Here is a 20,278-nt window from a genome sequence, read left to right as displayed (position 1 = left end):
TAAATTCGACATGCGCATTGCTCAAAAAAAAGAAAAGCTTACATGTCTACCCACCTGCGAAGAGAGTTACAATATAGTAGTTGCGGCGAAAACATTGTAAATCTACCTCGGTTATGAATATGCTCTTTGTAAAAAGTGACTCCTTACACATCTGTTTCCTACAGAGTATCGATGCCAGCTCCAGTTTCAGACCGAAGATATCCAGTGATCGTTCGGGAGGTGTCATTTTCGAATTCGGAGATTGCGTAGAGATGTGCTGACGCAGAGCTGTTACATTTATATTCCACTAAGAAAACTGTTTCAGATCTTGCCCATTCGGTTCCATTGCAGCAAAAGGGAAACGCAGCGGAACAAGTGTTTTTCTCTCTCTCAGTGTTTTTCTTTTTTTTTCTTCAGCAGAACAAATGACTGCGGAGGAACGGAAGACACTTGCTGGTTGCCTCTGAAGGATGATAACCGTCCGCGTTTTTCGTGTATACCTTTGTAGCGCTGCTTTTGACGTTTGCGGTAAGACTTCAACGCTTATCACCAGAACTGCGAAATATCCCGGCTCACATGCCCAAAATATGCCGCAGTCCACAATAACGCCGAAGGCAGGAGAAACTTCATTTTAAATAACAAATGGCTCCGATGTGCTCATTCTCAACAGATGATTTTGTTGATTTTCTTAGGATTTTCAGCTTTGGTTTCACGGTTTCCCAGGTTAGTAATGGCTATGTATTACAGGCATTACTTAGGACAGGTAGTAACCGCAGATCCGGACCATTAAAAGGAAATAAGAAGAATAAGATTGGGATGGGGCGCATTTGGCAAGCACTCGCAGATTATGACTAGCAGCTTACCGGTATCGCTCAAGAGGAAAGTATATAACAGTTGCATCTTACCTGTACTCGCCTATGGGGCTGAACTGTGGAGGCTAACCAAGAGAGTTCTACTTAAGTTGAGGACAACTCAGAGGGCTATGGAACGAAAAATGGTAGGTGTAACATTAAGAGATAGGAAGCGTGCAGAGTTGTTCAGAGAAATAACTCATTACCGACGTTCTAGCGGAAATTAAGAAGAAGAAATTGACATGGGCAGGACATGTAGTGCGAAGAGAGGATAACCGATGGTCGCTTAGGGTAACAAACTGTATTCCAAGGGAAGGAAAGCGTAGCAGGGGGCGGCAGAAAGTTAGGTGGGCGGATGAGGTTAAGAAGTTCGCAGGAGTCAAGTGGATGCAGCTAGCACAGAACCGGGTTAAGTGGAGAAATATGGGAGAGGCCTTCACCCTGCAGTGGGTATAGTCAGGCTGATGATGATGATGATGATGATGATGATGATGATGATGATGATGATGACGCATTACAGGGCTTCGATAGTAGCTTTCGAGTCTAATCGCCTCAAGTTAAGCGATCTCACTAATAGCCTGCTCCAGCCCTCTCCTTTCGCGGGATTACTTGCGCGCTTTCTGTAACTCCGCAAACTGCCAGCGGTGCACGCAACTGGAAACCGAGCTACGTTCTGTTGCGCAAATACTACTCGCCGCCGTATAACGCCCGGCTGGAAACCGCATTTCTAAATGAAAGTGCGCGTGCGCTCTCTTACCATTTCCTTCGACGACGTCGTCGCCTTTAGTGTTGGCACTCTTGAGCGTGCATAATTACTTCCTCCAAAGATATCGCGCAGAACAACTCTCCGAGGGTGCGTCTTGTCTGCTAGCTTGCTCTATCGGGCTTCTTGCGGCTACGAACAGCTATAAGCGGCACGCCTGCATGCGATGGCCATTTATACGAAAATTGAACTGGTTACGGCGGCTAATCACAGCTCATAAACGAACATGCGGAGGTCAACGATTGAGTTGCGTGCAAGAGAGTGTTGGCGCAGTCGTGGGAAGAAAAGATGGCGAATGGCGAGGCTGAAGCGTTTGTTTGAAAGCTGGCGAATGTTTGGCTCTTGCTTTGACGGCGATGCAAATAGCGCCGCGGTTGAATAACGTGACGAAGAAGGAAGTGGGGAACATGCCGAAGGCAAACATTTCGCATTGACATCCCGTCGACGCGAAATTACTTTCATCTTTCCCTCAAGGTGCAGTTCTCCTACCATCACAAGTATTGGTAAGACACAATGCAGGAAACATGCGCGAAGAGTTCAGTATATAATATTCCGATTAGCAGCGGTAGAGCACTGATTTCGAAGTTGTGTTATCTACCGTGCGATACCTTGTTCAGTAACAGTACCAAACTTTAACTAAGTGCATAACGTGTTTCAATTACCTCAGAATTTCATTTCCTCCTTTTGTGACTTAACTACTTATTAAATATAAAATAAAGCATGCTGTAAAGCAGCAACTAGCTAATAGATTTGTTTGCTTTTTTTTTTTACGGGTGTAACGTCCCAAAGCGGCCAAGGCTAATAGTATATAGGCTTAGTTGAGGGCTCTGGATAACTTGAATCGCGCTTTTTTTTCTTTTTTTTTTTTTATTTTAGGGCGCACTGATAGCTCACAGCACACGGGCGTCCTATATATACGCCCCCATCGAAACACACAAATCATTAAAACGATAAAAGAAAGCCCAATGGTATGCAACTTTTGCGGGCGAAATTGAACGAAACCTGCAAGCAAGCTACAAGTACTATACGTCCCTCTATAGTTGCACATACAAGCGCATTGTTTTTCGGCGGCCTTTTCACCTCGCTGCAAGCGGTGGCCTTGCAAGATTGGATTGACTTCGCTGCACCCATGCAGTATCTGATCTGATGTGGACCTCTTATCCTCCCATTTTAGGGGTCGAACTGAACGCCGCGGATCTTTCCGGCAAGAGACGCTCGCGGCCAAGGGAGAGCCGACAAGCAGGCTGCCGTACGCAGACCCCCGCAACAGACCCGAAATGAAGTGCGCCGACGAAGTAAGCGCTACAGCGGCGTTCCTCCGTTATTGGGCTCAAGGTCCGTGGCGGCTCGCACGCGATCCAACCAGCCTCCAGCGCATTGGCTCGCGGAATAAACGCCCCCCTTCTTCAGCATGCCTGGCAAGGTGTACGCATAGCGCTTTAGAGGAACACGAAAACTTGTAGTACGTACTACATAAGCACGTACGGACTGGAAATGAGGCAGCACCTTTTCCCCTGGGCACGCATCTTTTTAACGCCGTTTCGCCGAAGGTTGCCAGTGTTTGAGCTCCGGAGAGATGGAGACACTCCGCCGATGAAGGAGCGGGGGAACCTGAACGAGCCTCGCTCGGCCCGTGTCATTATTCCTCCGTACATACTAACGGCTTCTTGATCGCGCATTGTGAACGCCGAGCGTTCGATGTAACGCCCGCCAGAGAGTCGACTCGATGCTCGATGCGCGCGGGGGCACGCTGCGTGGGAGCGTGCTTCGCGTACGAGGTGTCCTTATTCGACGGAAACGATCCCGCAGACAGGCGTTTCCGTATCGAGACTACGTAAGCATGCAATCAGGCTGAGGCGGTTAGCGGAGCCGTTCGGAAGCACAATGGTCTCGAGAGCTATGTGGAAAAACAGAGAAAACGAAGCTGCGCAATGCACCGAGCCGTAAGCGAGAAAAAGGGAGGTCGAAAGTGTTCTTTCTTCGCGAACGCCATTTCGTATCAGGACATGCGTACCTTGCGCCCTGAGCGAACGCGTTTGCTCCGGGAGTCTTAAATCAACGGGCGCGTCACGACTGGCTGCCGGCCGTAAGTCGATCAGCGAAGAATGACAGTGATTTATGCTGGCACGATATAGCCGTAAATATACGTTGCGCTGGTGTTTGTGTTAGACGTGTATGTGTGCCTACCAGGAGCCCGGTCAGCCGCGCAATATGTAGGCATTGCGTGCGTGATTCGGACAGCATTTGACATTACTTGGCAGTTCACAGAGAAAATAGCGCATACATTCAGCGGAGTGCAATCTTTTGACGTCGGCTGGTTACCATACACGCTCCATAACCTACAATCACAGTTGCGTTCATAGGGACATGTGAGGTGAACTTCTCCAAAAATAATGTTTGTGCGGAAGTAATTCCTGCAGCTATTAACCTTTATTTGGGAAATGTATTTATTTAATAGGCACGCGTGACGTGCTTCTGCAAATACTAATGTCAAAACTGCAACAAAACGATGAAAATATGTAAAATATAAGGTGCCATGTCGCTAACTCAAGATTTTATGCATCTTTAAGATTTTATACGACGGTACAAGATGTTCACACATATTGGCAGAAAACTGAAAAACGTTCACATGCCCTGGTGTGATCATCTGCTTCTTATATTTATGTATCTGAGACTTGTCAATTTACGCTCACTTTAAGTGTTTCCCTCTTACCATAATTTAATTGCCTGAATGTCCCTCCAGTCAATTCCTCTCGCTTGGGGACTCCTCTGAAAACGCCCAGCTTCCGCAGTTGCAGGATATATCATTTTCCCTCGCACCTTTCTCTAGAGGCACCGGGCTTCACTTGGCGTCCACGCAGACATACAAGCCGGTATTTTAGTTTGATAAATTTTTGTTTCTAACGTCCCAAAGCGACTCAAACTGTGAGGGACGCCGTAGTGGAGGGATACGGAGATTTCGACCATCTTTACTGCGTGCGCTGACGTCACGCACTCTATGGGCGCCTTGCTTTTTGCCCCCATCGAAAAAAAGCGGCCGTCCGTGGGAAAGAACACGCGTCCTTGGGTACAGCAGTCGAACGCCCTAACCATTCAGCCACAGCGGCGGGGCGCCAGCATTTCATCTACTAACACTCGTTTTGATTACTTAGTATTATATGACGCTCTTATATAACAATCACAGTTTTATAGCTTTGGTAGAAAGAGAGTAAGGATTTCAGATCGAGTGTCCGAAGGTTGCAAAGTAGCAATTCTTTCTTTCTTTCTTTCTTTCTTTCTTTCTTTCTTTCTTTCTTTCTTTCTTTCTTTCTTTCTTTCTTTCTTTCTTTCTTTCTTTCTTTCTTTCTTTCTTTCTTTCTTTCTTTCTTTCTTTCTTTTTAATTCTTTCTTTCTTTCTTTCTCCTCCTTCTCTCTCTCTCTCTTTTAAGCGGCGCTGTGAGCACTGTTAAGGAGCACAAAAGTAGACCGAACCTACATATCAGCTACGAGGTTGAAACAGTGAGCCCCTCTAATTCCCTTGGACTTGTGCTTGACACCTGCACGGACTGGGCTGAGCATGTAAAGTAACTTACCTCACAAAGAGCTAGCTCCAGCAGTTGGTGTCTTTTCTCGTAGATCTGATTTCGCTCCATTTTTAGCATTACTTGCATGTCATATTACATAGCTGCTGTTATTCGACCTAGAGAACTATATAAAAAATATATAATTACCTAATGTTTATCGCCGCCAATCATGCCTTTCTCGGGAGCCAGTTACGCGACCCACACAGGAAACGGTTTTCTACAGTACAGAATTATTCGTGTCCAAGTAATTTTTGGACACCATTTGCAATAACGAATATATTCTGTTTAATTCCTTTGTTTTCTTTTGCGTCTCGCCGAACTGATGATAAAGGAAATACTTAATTTAACCCGATAAATTGGCATATAGACGCTCCTTCACAAGAGCGCTGACTACGGAAAACAGATTCCTAAATCCACAATGCTTCATTTTTGAACAGGCAACAAAATCAGGCAAAAAGAAAAGTTAGTGTAATGAACTATAGACCGGTCTCCTTATAGCGCTCTTGCAGCAAAGTTATGGAACTTATTGTTTTCAAGCACCTATCCTCGTTTCTCGAAGCTAACAATTTCTTTTCAAGCGCCCAACCCTGGTTTCGCCGTGGTCTTTAGACGGTAACTCAACTTACCCACACGACAAATGAACTGATGGGCCTTCTAAATCAAGGTGAGCAAATTGACGTTGTCTTTCTTGACTTCGGAAAGGCTCTTGACCGGGGATCACACAGCAGCTTACAATCAAAGCTTCAATGTCTTTTAAGAAATGACCAAATCACTTACTGGTTAGAAGCATATCTTTCACAACGTCACCGCTATGTTCAGTCAATGTTCTTAACTGGGCTAGTTGGTGAACGAATTCAGGCATGGTGCCAGCGCTCCAGAAGGACACATACTGCGGGTAGGCGGACAGGACAGGATAGGTAATTTCTCTTCGCATTTAGCATCAGTTAATTCTGGAGTACCTCAAGGTTCGGTACTTGGTCCGCTTCTCTTCCTTATTTACCTCAATGATCTGCAGTTTAATTCAACAGTCCGCTGTATTTTTTTTTTCCCGACGACTGCGTAGCCTACTTGAAGATTCAGACACCCTGAGACCATCTCAGTATGAATCATTTCTTGGCATTGAATTAACAACTGGTATAATTTATGGCACAATAAACTAAATATTTCTAAATGCACCCAGATATCCGTAATTTGTAAAAAAACAATCTCTAGTATTCACTTACAAAAGAAAGATTTTTCACTTAACAGTCAATGATTTCAAATACCTGGAAATTCCCATTACTTCAATACTAAACTGGGGTAGTCACATAAAGCACATTGTCGCGAGCCGGCTTCAAAAAAGCTCTGGCTCTTGAAACGTCGCTTGTAACATATTGGATATCTGACTCCAAACTCGTGTCATACACACCACTTATAAAACCCTTATTGGAATATGCCGATGCCGTTTGGGTCCCTAACCCTACGTCAGACATCAATGCACTCGGAAGTGTTCAGAGCGGTGAGATCTACATCTTAAAGCAGCGCGAAACACAGGACAAAAGAACAGGAGCGCTTCTGTCGTCTCCTGTTCTTTTGTCCTGTGTTTCGCGCTGCTTTAAGATGAATCCAATCCAACTCGCCCAGTTTTCTATCCTCGTGAGATCTACAATGCGTATGACAGGCATATATCAGTTAGTAATCTCATAAAAAAAAAAAAAAAAACGGCATGCCAACACTTGAAACGCGGCGAAAGATTCATCGACTGCAAATGACGTTCAATATAACAAACAATATAATAAAATCTGTAATAATAAAATAATAATGCTGTAAAGAACAGGGGAAGCCTTAAAGCGGTAAAGAAGAAATTGGTCATAGGCAAAAACCAGATGTATGCGCTAAGGGACAAGGCGAGCAACGTCATCACAAATATGGACAAGATAGTCAAAGTAGCCGAGGAATTCTATACAGATCTCTACAGATAGCCAAAGTAGTCAGGGCAGTAATGAGATTGACGGTAGGGAAAAACATTCAGACGTTCCACCAGTGATGAAGGACGAGGTCAAGAAAGCATTAGAAACTATGAAAAGGGGGAAATCAGCTGGAGAGGATCAGATAACTACAGATTTGTTGAAGGATGGGGAGGATATGCTAGAAAAACTGGCCACTCTGTATACGCAGTGCCTGGTGTCATCGACGGTACCGGAACCATGGAAGAATGCAAACATTATCCTCATTCATAAGAAAGGGGACGCTAATGACCTTAAAAATTGCAGACCAATCAGTTTACTGTCTGTTACGTATAAGGTATTTACTAAGGTAATCGCTAATAGAATCAGGACAACCTTAGACTGCAATCAAGCAAAGGATCAAGCAGGTTTTCGGAAACGGTACTCTACTATCGATCATCAACCAGGTAATAGAAAAATACTCGGAATACTATAACCAGCCCTTATACATAGCATTCATTGATTACGAAAAAGCATTTGACTCAGTTGAAACCTCGGCGGTGATGCAGGCATTGCGAAATCAGGGGGTAGACGAGCCGTACGTGAAAGTGCTGGAAGATATATATATATATATATATATATAGTGGCTGCAGAGCAACCATAGTTCTGCATAAAGAAAGGTGTTAGGCAAGGAGACACGATCTCCCCAGTACTATTCACAGCTTGCTTAGAGGAAGTATTCAGAGACTTGAAATGGGAGCAGTTAGGGATAAGGGTAAATGGAGAATACCTTAGTAATCTGCGATTTTCTGATGACATTGCCTTGCTAGGTAACTCGGGGCATGAACTGCAAATAATGGTTGATGACCTAGACAGGAAAAGTAGAAAGGTAGGCTTGAAAATCAATATGCAGAAGACTAAGGTAATGTTCAACAGCCTCGGAAAGGAACAGCAGTTTACGTTAGATAGCGAAGCACTGGAAGTAGTGGGCGAATATGTCTACTTAGGACAGGTAGTAACTGCAGATCCGGACCATGAAAACAAATTAACAAGAAAAATAAGATTGGGATAGAGCGCATTTGGCAAGCACGCGCAGATTATGACCAGCAGCTTACCGGTATCGCACAAGAGGAAAGTATACAACAGTTGCATCTTACCTGTACTCACCTAAGGGCTGAAACGTGGAGGCTAACCAAGAGAGTTCTACTTAATTTGAGGACAACGCAGAGGGCTATGGAGCGAAAAATAGTAGGGGTAACATTAAGAGATAGGAAGCGTGCAGAGTGGGTCAGAGAAATAACTGAAGTTACCGACATTCTAGTGGAAATTAAGAAGAAGAAATTGGCATGGGCAGGACATGTAGTGCGAAGAGAGGATAACCGATGGTCGCTTAGGGTAGCAAAATGGATTCCAAGGGAAGGAAAGCGCTGCAGGGGGCGGCAGAAAGTTAGGTGGGCGGATGAGGTTAAGAAGTTCGCAGGGGCCAAGTGGATGCAGCTAGCACAGAACCGGGTTAATTGGAGAAATATGGGAGAGGCCTTCGCCCTGCAGTGGGTATAGTCAGGCTGATGATGATGATAATAAAATCGTCAAGGCCAAGGAAAGACATACAAGTTGGAAACACGATAAAACAATTCTGATGCCTCAGACCAGAACTAATGCACATCGCTTTTACTCCTTTCCCCGCATAGTAGAATTGAATGCACTGCCTCCTAAGATTGTGAACTTGTCACCGATCGATTCATTCTCGACTGCTGTTAAAGATAGCTACCATTCCTCTTCATTTCGAGTACTGGCGCCGCGCACCCTAACTATTCATGTCCGAAGTGTACATTTAGGCATATAAAACTGCTTTTGTAATTTGCCCATGTTCTTTAAACCGGTGTTAATTGCGCATGTGTACTTTTTGTTTCCCCTTGCTGATACTTTCTGCCGTCCTCAGAAGAGAACGCAGTTTTCACCGTATCGCACTTTAGTGGCCAAAAGTGCCCCATATATGGCATAAATAAAGCTGAAACCACAGAGTAAACTACTATGTGCAAAAGCCATGTCTACTTTCAAGCCGAACATAGCCATGGGGATAGCTCTCGCTTTTAACCACAGGTTTAACCACAAGCTAAACTACAGTTTTTTTTTTTTTCATTTTTATTCAGTATGTGCACAAGCCGACTCTGTTTCCATCGTGTGTATTTTATTTTTCACGGTGTATAACGACAAGCTCCTTAAATGTAAGAATTTATGTTCTGGTTTGTGCCTGTTCTTAGCCTGTACGGAATATAGTTTAAAAGTTTTAGTTCAATTCAGTGCCTCTTTCGTACCGTGTAGCCATCTTTTTTCTCTCGCTCTATCAGTTCAATTCAGTGTGTAATTTCTTGCTTGTACAGATTAAGCAACATCTCTCCAAGGCAAGTATAAGTGGATACCCGTTTAAATTACTTCCATGGACATGCGTGTGAGCGGCTCCTGCAAGTTTACAGTACCGCAAGGTGAAATGAAAACTATGCCAGAGACTTTCATTTTAAAGGTCGGTTTAATGCCACGTAAATTACCGCACACTAGTAGTAAAGCCTGGGTGATCCCACCTTGAAAAAATTAGATAGCGTCATCAAATGTACAGCCTCTCTCACAAAGAAGAACATTGAGAGGACTTGAGCGTTCTAAGTACAATGTTTATAAGCCTATAGAGGAGAACTCGGGTCGCAATACGCTCGCCTAGCACAAAGACACATTCCGAGAACCTTCGAAGGGCTTCGTTAGCTGACGCTCGAGAGAACCGGCTCTTTTATAGCAACGGGGCCGCTAAGCTTTCTCAGCTGGGCCCTTTTCCTTCCGCCTAAATGTCCCGCGCATTCGATCCACGAACGAATTTACCGTTCGCTTCTTGTATGGCATTGCGCCGGTCGTTGCGGGGAACCCGTCACACGGGTATACGATGTATGGAGACATCGACACACGCGACCGGTGCGGGTTTCATATTAGAGCTTCAAGGAATATGGAAGCACACGTATGCATGTACAAAGCCACGCGTGCAATATAGTATAATCGCTGAGCGCAGTCAATGTGCGGTTTCTCGGTGTTCGTGAATGGGCCGCATACACCCGCACTTGATCGATACAATTACGAAAGAAACAGCGGCGCGTTGGCAGTGTGAGTGCTCTAACAGTGAAAGTGAACGTTGTCCACGTCGACGCTTTAGTGGTGGTACCGCATATTGCCCAGCCGAAAAAAAAAAAAAGCAAAAAGCAAAACAACAACACATTTTTCCAACCGAATTTCTGGGTGGTTTCTGACGGGGAACCTCTTGTGTCAACATAAATTTCTTTAGTGACATCATAACTTTTAGTGCTTACAACAGAAAGGTACTGCAGAACTACAGATTACAGAAAAAGTGCAGAAATACAAGAAATTACTACAGGAAACACGGACGTTATCACAGAAAATGTTTTACACGGTTCTTTTGTTTTCGACGGCGGGGGTGGTGTGGCAGATCTAACAAGGCGTACCAAGCTTTCAGAAAGGGCCCCACATTGCAGCTAGCCAGGCTAAGCTGAAGCCACACTAATAAGATGTAATTACACGCAGAAATCATTAATGGGGGAGAACCCTTCCTAAGCGGGAGATGAAACCCGGGGCCACCTGGCGTTAGGGTAATCGTTTCTTTAAAACATAAGGACTTTGGTCGGCAACAATTATGCGAGAGCGTATAGATCAGAACACGGAGGGTGAACTGAACGCCATCATTTTGAGAGCGTCGTAGCGCCATTTATAGACGCCGCAACGAAACCACGGCTCTGGACTGCCAGACGAGGTGGCCACGGGCATACTTATAGCACTAGCGCTTTTACGTTTCCTCGAAATTTTCGCGACTGGTTGCTCGTAAACTCGTCGAAGGTGAGGATTACCAGTCTTGCCGTGAGGCTGAAATTCACTTTCGACGATTTTACGGGCAGCCAACGAGAAAACTCCAAAGAAAAGTAAGTCTGTGAGTCGCTACAGCGCCCATTGACGACAGCGGTCTCAAAATGGCGGCGTTCAATTTACCCTCCGTGTTCTGGTCTATACAGCTCGTTGGGGCGAAAAGCGGTCGCCGTTCCTCATTTTCGGCTCTGTCGGAAATGTTCGGAACGTGGTAGGAAAAGTGGAGGCCTGTAGTTGAGGCGCCGTTCAGGTATCCACCGACACTGCGCCTTTACTTTCTTATAAGCAATTTACAAACTAAATGCAGGAGTCCACCGAAAAGTCGAACGTAAACTGTGCCTCCTTCCCCCCCCCCCCCCCCAAAAAAAAAAAAAAGCTTACATAAATAAGCAAACAAAAAAGAAATGTATAAAAAATTCGGGCACACAAATGCGGTGTTAAATGCGCTGTCACGCATTTCCTCTCAAGGCGAAGCTTGAGCGTTTCCCTAATTTCTGACGAAGGGCAGGCAAAAACTAGTATCCTTGGAGTGCTTTCTGCAGAACGTTTTAAGACAAAACGCTGTCCTCGTTGATATGAATCACTTTGCTACGCACGCTGCCCATAGTTTCAGCTGCCATTTACGACAATATAGGCCCATGCTCTGCAAGTTGCTCTATACATACCGTTCGACGTCTGACGGAAATGACCTTAATGGCGAAAATGATGCCCTCAGAGTCCCTGTCGACTGCCTACAGCATGGTGAATGACGCTCTACACGGGATTCAAAGCATCCTTTTGTTTATTCGCACGCACCGACCTTCTAGGTGTATCTCCATACTGCTTAGGAGCGCCGAGACAATTAAATCTACCAGTGTTACAATAGGCGAGTCACCAAGGCCTACATTAACGGACGGCCTTGGGCAAAACTCATATTTGCACCCGCATGTGAACATCTCCGATGAGTAGGCCCTCTCATGCTCCTGTCTCTGGTCTCTCCCCGAGAGTCCCCATTGTTTCGGGGACAATCGCCCACAGGCCCATCGTTATCTTAATTTGCAAAGTGAGGCTGGCATTCACGCATGGTGTGAGCACATAGCTAGAGGGTGCATCTATGGCACGAGGAATGCATGTCATACCAAGAAGGGTGACTACTCCACAAGGGCTTCGATAATGAACCAAAGGCCGAGGACGAGCCGTCTTAAAACCAAAAGCTTGATGCTACAGTCACTAAGGCAGCAGATAAGGGACATAGATGCGTAATTTTCAATGTCCACTAAAACAGGCCCCAGCTTCTGCAATGCTAGAAGAAAAATGCGCGAGCCGACAGCGCCCAAACTTATCAGATGAGATGCTTAGCGGCATACGTGTGAACCTCGCAAATGCTGAAGAAGGCGACTGTCGTAGAATACTGCAGGGTGGCTCGAGACTAGTCGCGGTAGTATAAACGTAAAATTTGATTTGGTATCAAACAGGGCATGTTTAGCCGATATGTCAAATCGCTAAATTGCAGACGTTCTCAGGGTCCGAGAGTAAGATAGCTCAGCGAATTTTAGTCAGTCGCATCAATCCACAGACGCCCTGTTCCAAGACGTCTGTAGTGTTCAGGCGCCTAGTGCATGAATCACGTGCCAGAACACATGGGACAATGCTGTGAAGAAAGAAACGATTCAGTAACAGTCTAACAGCCCTCAACTGTGTCCCAGAAAAGGAATAAATGCATCGAGCGGAAAAAGAAGAGATAATGTAGATATAGAAACAAAGTTCGGCCTAATGCGTTGATAAGTGGACGCAAGCCGACAAGTGTTTGGGTTTGTGCAGTTCAAATACACGAATTACCCATTTTGCGGTGGCGGCCGGGCAGTGGGATGATTAATAAACGCTTATATATTTCCCCTGAGTTCAATTTATCTTTCTAGACGTGCATGAAGTCCGGGTTCAGTACGTACAAAAAAACAAAAAACAAAAAAAATCTTATCATTCCTATCTCCTGAAGGAGATATGAATTTAGGAACAAGCTCGGTCTGCGTTCATCCTGTTGCCATCGCCGCTAATTCGCTTTACAGAGGGGGCTTTGTGTGCAGCTGCCCATCGTTCACGTAACGGCGATGCGACCTGTATGCATCCGTCTTCCGTAAATTAGAAAACATTGTTCTGTGCTTAATACTCGTACAGAGTTCAGGCGAGGAACGTGCTTGCTGAAGATATTGTGTTAACAATGTAGAGCCGGTATGTCCCTCGGTCTCAATGCCTGCAGCCTTGCGCGCGCACTCCGTTCAGAGGATTGAATGGGGACAACCGACTCAGGCGCGCGAAGTCTCGTTCGGCTCAAGGAAACGCGACGACTTTCACGCATGCATGCCAAACATGAGGGATGAGCTGCACGCGGTTCGCCACATGAAAAGCCAGTGCCACGTCAGACCAGCTCAAGTGCCATCCATCACTATTTAGCCACATTCAGACCCACTACGTACAGGGAGACGCGCAAGTACTGGAAAACTTAACAGGTCTTAAAGAAAGAAAGAAAGAAAGAAAGAAGGAAAAGAAAGAAAGAAAGAAAGAAAGAAAGAAAGAAAGAAAGAAAGAAAGAAAGAAAGAAAGAAAGAAAGAAAGAAAGAAAGAAGGAAAGAAACTGCGGCTCTTGTTTCCTCAAAGTTAATGAGCTTATTTAATTTAAGGATAATTTAAGGATTACTAATTAATGGCCGACCAGTCCCAATAATTACGTTTCGTGCATATGATGCTTCGTATATAAACTGTGCCAATACAGCAGCTCTCTACATGCATTCATTGTGAGCTGATCTGAACCATAGCGATTATACTGTGGCTCTGCGCAAGATCAACGTTGTACCAACAATGTTGTGGAGCTCTACTGAACCGTTTAGTGCTCCCTGTTTATAGCGCATTCGTTATCCGCTCACCTTATCAACTCTTCGTGCATACACAAAAAAAATTCCTCAGAGGCAGACTGACAAGCGAAATAAGCCAGTGTTATAAACGTTGTATACGTTGCCAAAGCAGGGATCAAATATATTTATAAATTATTACATAAAGGGCATGTCTTTAGCGTCTGTATTTATGCTGCCGTTTCCGTAAAGAAATTTTAATAAAGGACTCTTGTGCAACTAATGCTATTGATGTGATTCAGTACCTATGTGCTATAACTATAAGCGGGCTGCGAGATACAGGACATGGTGTTGCTTTTAGGCTATGTATGTATAGTGACACCTTTAGCATCTTTCTTTATTTATTGCGTTTGTGAGAGGAACCGTAGTATTTGCCATTGCGAAGGCGAGGAAGATATATTCTAGGTAGCCCCAATACATGACTTAAAGCAAACGCCTTCAGCTGTGTAGATCTGACAAAGGCTGTCGGTTCTGAAGAGAAACCAGCGCGCACAGACGGAACACAAGGACGGAAGACACACAGCACAACTCTGAGCTATCAACGGGTTTCGCTAGCTGCTCTTTGAACTGAATCCATATCATCCAGCCAAGTCAATCATGCTTGTAAATGCTGATGAATCGCAGGACACAAAATGTTTACCGTCTCGGCATCTCTGATAGTCAACAAAATCCCACTGTACCTGCGTCTTTACAACGGTTGCCTCAGTGGCATTTTCTACGTGTGAGGGCGGCCCATCACAGGCCAGGAGGTCTGAAAGAAGCAGGCGCTGCGCAATCGCTCTGTTGCACGCATCGTTGTCGGCGCCTCGGGAGACGTCTTCAGACGCAGGAGGAAGTGCGCTGTTTTTGTTCATCCTGCGAAAGGAACATTTACGACAAGCGGAAGGGTGCGTCTATTGAAGCACCTTTCTAATTAAGGACGGCACCGTTCTCACTGCAAGCGGACTCCGTTTCTGGCGGTAAGGGGGTGTCGATGCTACCATCACATCACTGCCCAGACGGAAACGGCCACCTAGAAGGGTGCAAAAGCTTGTTTCTTTCTTTCTTTCTTTCTTTCTTTCTTTCTTTCTTTCTTTCTTTCTTTCTTTCTTTCTTTCTTTCTTTCTTTCTTTCTTTTCTTGCTCTTTCTTTCTTTCTTTCGCGCGAAAGTAGGCTTGGGAGAGAAGTAGTTTCCTCTGACGCCGAAAGGTGACTGAATAAAAACAAAAACAAAAAAAAAAAAGAAAAAAAAACAGAGAAAAGAGGGAAAGGGGGAGGGGATATGCAAAGAAAAAGTGCGGACGAAAATTTGAGGAAGGGGAGGGGCACTTAAGTTGCGCATTTAAGGGTATTGTGTGACAGCCTTAATGTCACCTGTTCGCCCGCTCTTCTTGCGGATCCTCGTTCGCTTACTACATTCACTTTGATACTCGCTTGATTAGCGACCTTCTCATCTGTGCCTCTATTGTCCCAAAACATATTCATTAGGGTACAGTCGTAAGACACTATTTATAAGAAAGACCACCCGATTTAAATATAAATCTCCGCTTTAAGCACGCCGTGCCAATGTACCTGGTTTCCAAGGGATAACCAAAGGATCCGAGGGTCCTGGAAGGCTTGATTGCGATTTCACCCTCCCATCTGACGGCCAAGCTCAAGTTAGTATGTGCCACTTGGCAGTTTCATGTGGTGATACACAACCCCACTCCTGCTTACAGCCTCCACCCTGAGGATAAAATAAATAAATAAAACAAAAATAAAAGATAAAGAAATAAATATAGAAAATGGCCAATGCAATGCCATGTCAACTGTATACCGTCTGCCAGAGCCGTGCGCGTGATTCTCCCTCAACGATGCCGACAGCGCTTTCTGTAGAAATTGGCCCTTAACGCTATCGCGTTTGATTGATTCTTCTGGAAGAGATGAGTGAAGCCTGGCTTGACCGACTCCAGTAGGGGGACCGAAGAGAGAGGAAAAAGCTCTGCGCTACCTACTGTCTATTATTGGACTAAGGGAGGTCCGTCACGTGTGTGCTCCGGCGAAACGTACGTAGGTCGACTTGTTAGTTCCGTATGTAAGCTGCACACAGTGTATCAATGAGTCGTCATTTCTATCAGCAACGTTTCGCTGCTTAATACCGAATCACTGACGCCAGCGCCATTGGTCCATCACAAATGAACAGAAACCCTTCAAAGTCCTGAGCAGTAGCCACGTTCCTCCCAATCCACGACATTGCGCCTCATGGGTGCATTGGGCAGGTACTCTCCGATCATGAATGGCAGCTTATAACTGTGTCCCTCGAGGGGATCGAGAGTATCTTATCGGTATACTCACCTCTGGGACAGAAACGTTGAGGTTAACAAAACGGTTCAACTTAAGACAACGCTGAGAGTTATAGTAATAGCAAATGGCACGTGTAACATTAAGGGACAGGAAGCGAGCCCAGAGGGTCAAGAAGGCAAACGTGAGTTACTGACATTCTAGTCGAAATCAAAAAGAAATCATTATGGCCAGGACTGAAGACACGGTAAGGCGAAGGCAAGACAATCAAGGTCTCTGAGGGTAACAGACATCATTCCAAGGAAAGTCAAGAATCGCAGGAGGTGGGGAGAGAGATTGGGAAACTTGCAGAGATCAGGTAGACACAACTGACACAGTACCGTATTAATTAGAGGAATATAGGAGAGGCCTTGACCCGCAGTGGGTTTAGTCGCAATGATTATGATAATCAGGCTCACGAATAACCTCCCCCTCAAAACACTATACGCGTGGTGATTCTCTTACTTTTTGCTCTTTTTCCTTTAATTTAAAAGTTTGTAATATTTAATTTTTATTTGTTTGTATTTTTAAAATTATATATAATTTTTGCTTTATTGTTTTATTTTTCATTGCTATTTTTTTTTTCTCTAAGCCCTCTTTTCCAGCGTCCTTATGCTAGGCAAGGAGGAGAATTATAGAAACGTTCGCAGGAAGCTGGCGTAGAGTTGTGGTTAGCGCGCTCTGCTGGGACACGAAAAGATTGATTCCTGGCGTAGACACGATTTCATGACCACTGCTTCTGCGGACACGCTCTGTCCACCGGTTCTGGTGACGCCACTGAAGAGACGAGAAATGATTTCGCATGAAAATCCGATGAGGACGTTGTGAGCGAAAATTCGCAAGCATATGTCTCTGCCAGGCAGCTGACATGATCGGGCACTGAATGATCGGCTGGTTGTGTGACGTCACAAGACCACATGACGTGGCCGAGTGGGCAGAGCTTCCGACTCGGTAGATGGAGTTGCAGTGGGCAGAAAGGTGAGGTGGGAATCCAACCTGGCACCCTTTTATACCGAGTCAGACAGAATGTCCCTAGGCCACGCAGGCACGTCCATACGGATTGGTTATAGCGGGGCTTTATATTTTTGTGTCGGGTGCTCATGCACACAATGTGGTGGCTTATCTATGCTAATGAGTACCCAGTGGAAAAAAACAACAAAGTTCGGTAGTTTGTAGCTTTTCTGTATTGTGTAGTTCTGCAGTACGTTTCTGTGGTAACTAAACGAAATGTGATGGTACTAAACAAAACATGCTTTAACTATAGATTCAAAGCCAAGACAGCAAAAACTCCATCTTTTTTTTTTTTTTTTTTTTTTGCGGCTCGGTAAGTTATAATAGAAGCACAAATCCAGAGATTGGGTATTAGCGGGTAGCGATCAAGACGAACGAGGATTAGCAAGGGGAGGCTGCCGGGAACCAGTGGTGCTGTCACGTCACAACCTTAAAGGCACAGCTTTAGTGTCCACCAAAATGGTTTGATTTGGTTCATGGGGTTTAACGTTCCATGTCCTTCAGGATGCTTTTGACACAGTTTCGAAATCGGAATATTTAATTGGATAAACCCTGCACTGCTTATACGAACATGTTCTAGGCCGCAGCTATAGATGGACAGTCATCCACAGACCAGCAACTGATGATAGTGAAAGAAAGAAAAATCACAACGATACAATGCAATGATACTGATGGAAAAGCTGAGCGGTAGACATGAGGCAGCCAGCCGCATTTTATAACGGCGATACAGATCTCTCACACTAGATTCCAATAGAATCTTCCTGCACATAGGACGATATAGATGATTATTATCAGTTTTTACGGCATTTCTTTTTAGCGCAGTGGTAGTCCTCAGTCCAAAGCAAGGTTAACAGACCTTGCGTTGGGAGCATTCTTGCACGTGTCGTAGATATTCGCGAAAACATTCTGCCAGTAGATTTTGCGGAGGATCCCAGCACGAACGTGGTAAAAAAATAAATAAATAAATAAATAAATAAATAAATAAATAAATAAATAAATAAATAAATAAATAAATAAATAAATAAATCTGCATTCATACACAGTGAGAAACAAATACAGGGAAGAAAATGACATATTGCAACTTGTCGCATATGAGCCATGCGCGCATCACACTGTTAGCAAAATGTGACCTGTCAAGGCCTTGACAGCTCGTGAAATCGAAAGTTCGACGGCAGCCCGTGTGGTCGGGGATTATAATGCCGATAAAAGTGTGAAACACCGACAACCAAAGGAAAATAAATCGGTTACGTTTCAGCTCAAACATGGCAGAGGCTCGTTGACGCTCTGGCAGTTTAGCCAAACCACCTTTCCAGCCCCAATCCATCACTGCAAATCACAACACCGGTGACATGCCGTTCTGCGTGTACCTGCGGCCTGGAGGAAGCGTGCACGGCCGACGCGCTCCTGGTGACCGCCCTGGGAGCAGCCGCGGTCCTCTGGGCGCCCCCTCCAGCCTGTCGAGAGTGCTCGTCGGGTCTCCTGCTGCCGGCCTGGAAGAGGCCATCTCTCTCCCACTCGTGCACGCTGTCGATGATGGTGGAATGAGACGGGTGCGCCTTGATTCGCACACACTTGTCACCGCGTGCGCCTATCATGCCGGCCGCGCACGGGTCGTCCAGCAGCACGGACGGGGCAGCCGTCGCCGTGGTCGCGAGTGGGGGCGCGTCGCCACCGACGCCGCTGCCGAGCAAAACCATGCGCTGCACGTATCTTTCCCGGTTCCAGGCGTCAACTTACGCGCGACCACTGCGCCGAGTGTGGGAACCTCCGCGCACTTCGCGAGTAACGGACACACTCTTCGGTCGGGACCAGAAGAAACCCCGGGCGCAGAGTAGCCCACACTGCGAGAAGCACTGCACGCGACGGCACCAGCCCGTTCGCTTGCTGGCTCCGCACACACACACACAGCACGCAGGTAACGGCGAAGACTGCTACGCGTGAGCGCGGGCAAGTTTTCTCTCTAGGAAAGCTTGGCGGCCGTCCGCCTTGGCTGCTGACGCCGCCGGCGTCGCTAGCGCTCGCAGGCGCCGCAGCAAGCAGCAGCAAGCAACAAGGTCGGCAGCTCCTCGCAGGAAACTTGCGTGGTCCGGCCACTTGGTCGGCGACGCACTTTCCCCCCTCCGGGGGTGGCATAAACAACGAAACGTCGCCGTCTCCTCCTTCGCGGCAGAGGAGGGCGAGAAAAAAACGGGTCACGTAATCGAGCGCCGTTCGTTCGGGAGAAAAGGCTCCCCGTTCCAATTGCCGTTGGCCCTTCTCGAAGTGCCGCCGATACTGGCGCGGGGATCGTTTGATGCCGGGCTACGCGGTGGTTTCCGATCGCGGAGCGCTTATCTGTCGGAAGCGAGGACGCGACACGATCGGCGTCGCCGAATGTCCCGGGCCGCGCGCGAGGCCGCGGGGCGACCGCCGTATATGAGCTCGTGTGCGACTCTCGGCGCGTGCCTGCTGATGCTGCTACAAGCCGCGCGGACCGAGTTATGCAGGAGCGTATCGATGGCCCCCCGGTTATGTCGCTGACTATACCAGACGTGCGGTTTCTGCAGCGAACGCCTCCAGCTGCGTCAATAGTAACGCAATCAGAGCAGACTCCGACACGCCCATCAGTACTGACGACCCCCCCCCCCCCCCCCACACACACACACACACGCGCACACACACCTTCCTATCATTTCTCACACCTGTTTTTTTTTCCTTTTCCTTTTTAGAAATACTACAATAATTGCTGCCAAAATAATATTTCATATATTCGTAACTGCTATGGGAGAAGCGGTGACTACGAAGCCAGCGTAGCTGGGTTGGCTGCTTTAAACTTCCGGTGATAAAAAACCATTCAGCATGGTTTCGTTCGCCGTAAGTTTGTCAAAAAAGGCACGGTTTCTGAGAACGGGTGTCGTTGTTTTCTCCTGAACAAGTTTAATGTGCCTATTCCCCAAGTTCATTGTTTAGACGCTGCTGAGACAACCATTCAAGAAAGCGCACTTCACACACCGAGCCCGTTTAAATCCTCGATCTGAAATGCACACCTGATGCTCATGGTATCCTATTAATTTATGAGTGGAGATAAAACACCAGCTGTAGGATA

At 46.1% G+C, this 20,278-nt stretch overlaps 1 protein-coding gene across 1 annotated transcript in view; it reads right to left on the bottom strand.

Annotated features, from left to right (window-relative positions):
• Positions 1-18,905, bottom strand: part of LOC146207261 (uncharacterized) — a 101,338-nt gene extending 82,433 nt beyond the window's left edge. Inside the window, exon 1 of the mRNA XM_084578906.1 lies at positions 18,561-18,905. Coding sequence (XP_084435032.1) covers positions 18,561-18,890 — 330 coding nt within the window. The 5' untranslated portion in view covers positions 18,891-18,905. The remainder of the gene's footprint in view (positions 1-18,560) is intronic.
• Positions 18,906-20,278: the final 1,373 nt, after the last annotated feature.

This window comes from Amblyomma maculatum, chromosome 1, assembly GCF_055883805.1.
Source record: "Amblyomma maculatum isolate TAMU_Amacu chromosome 1, ASM5588380v1, whole genome shotgun sequence".
Lineage (NCBI taxonomy): Eukaryota > Metazoa > Arthropoda > Arachnida > Ixodida > Ixodidae > Amblyomma > Amblyomma maculatum.
This window is presented reverse-complemented; position numbering and strand designations above follow the sequence as displayed.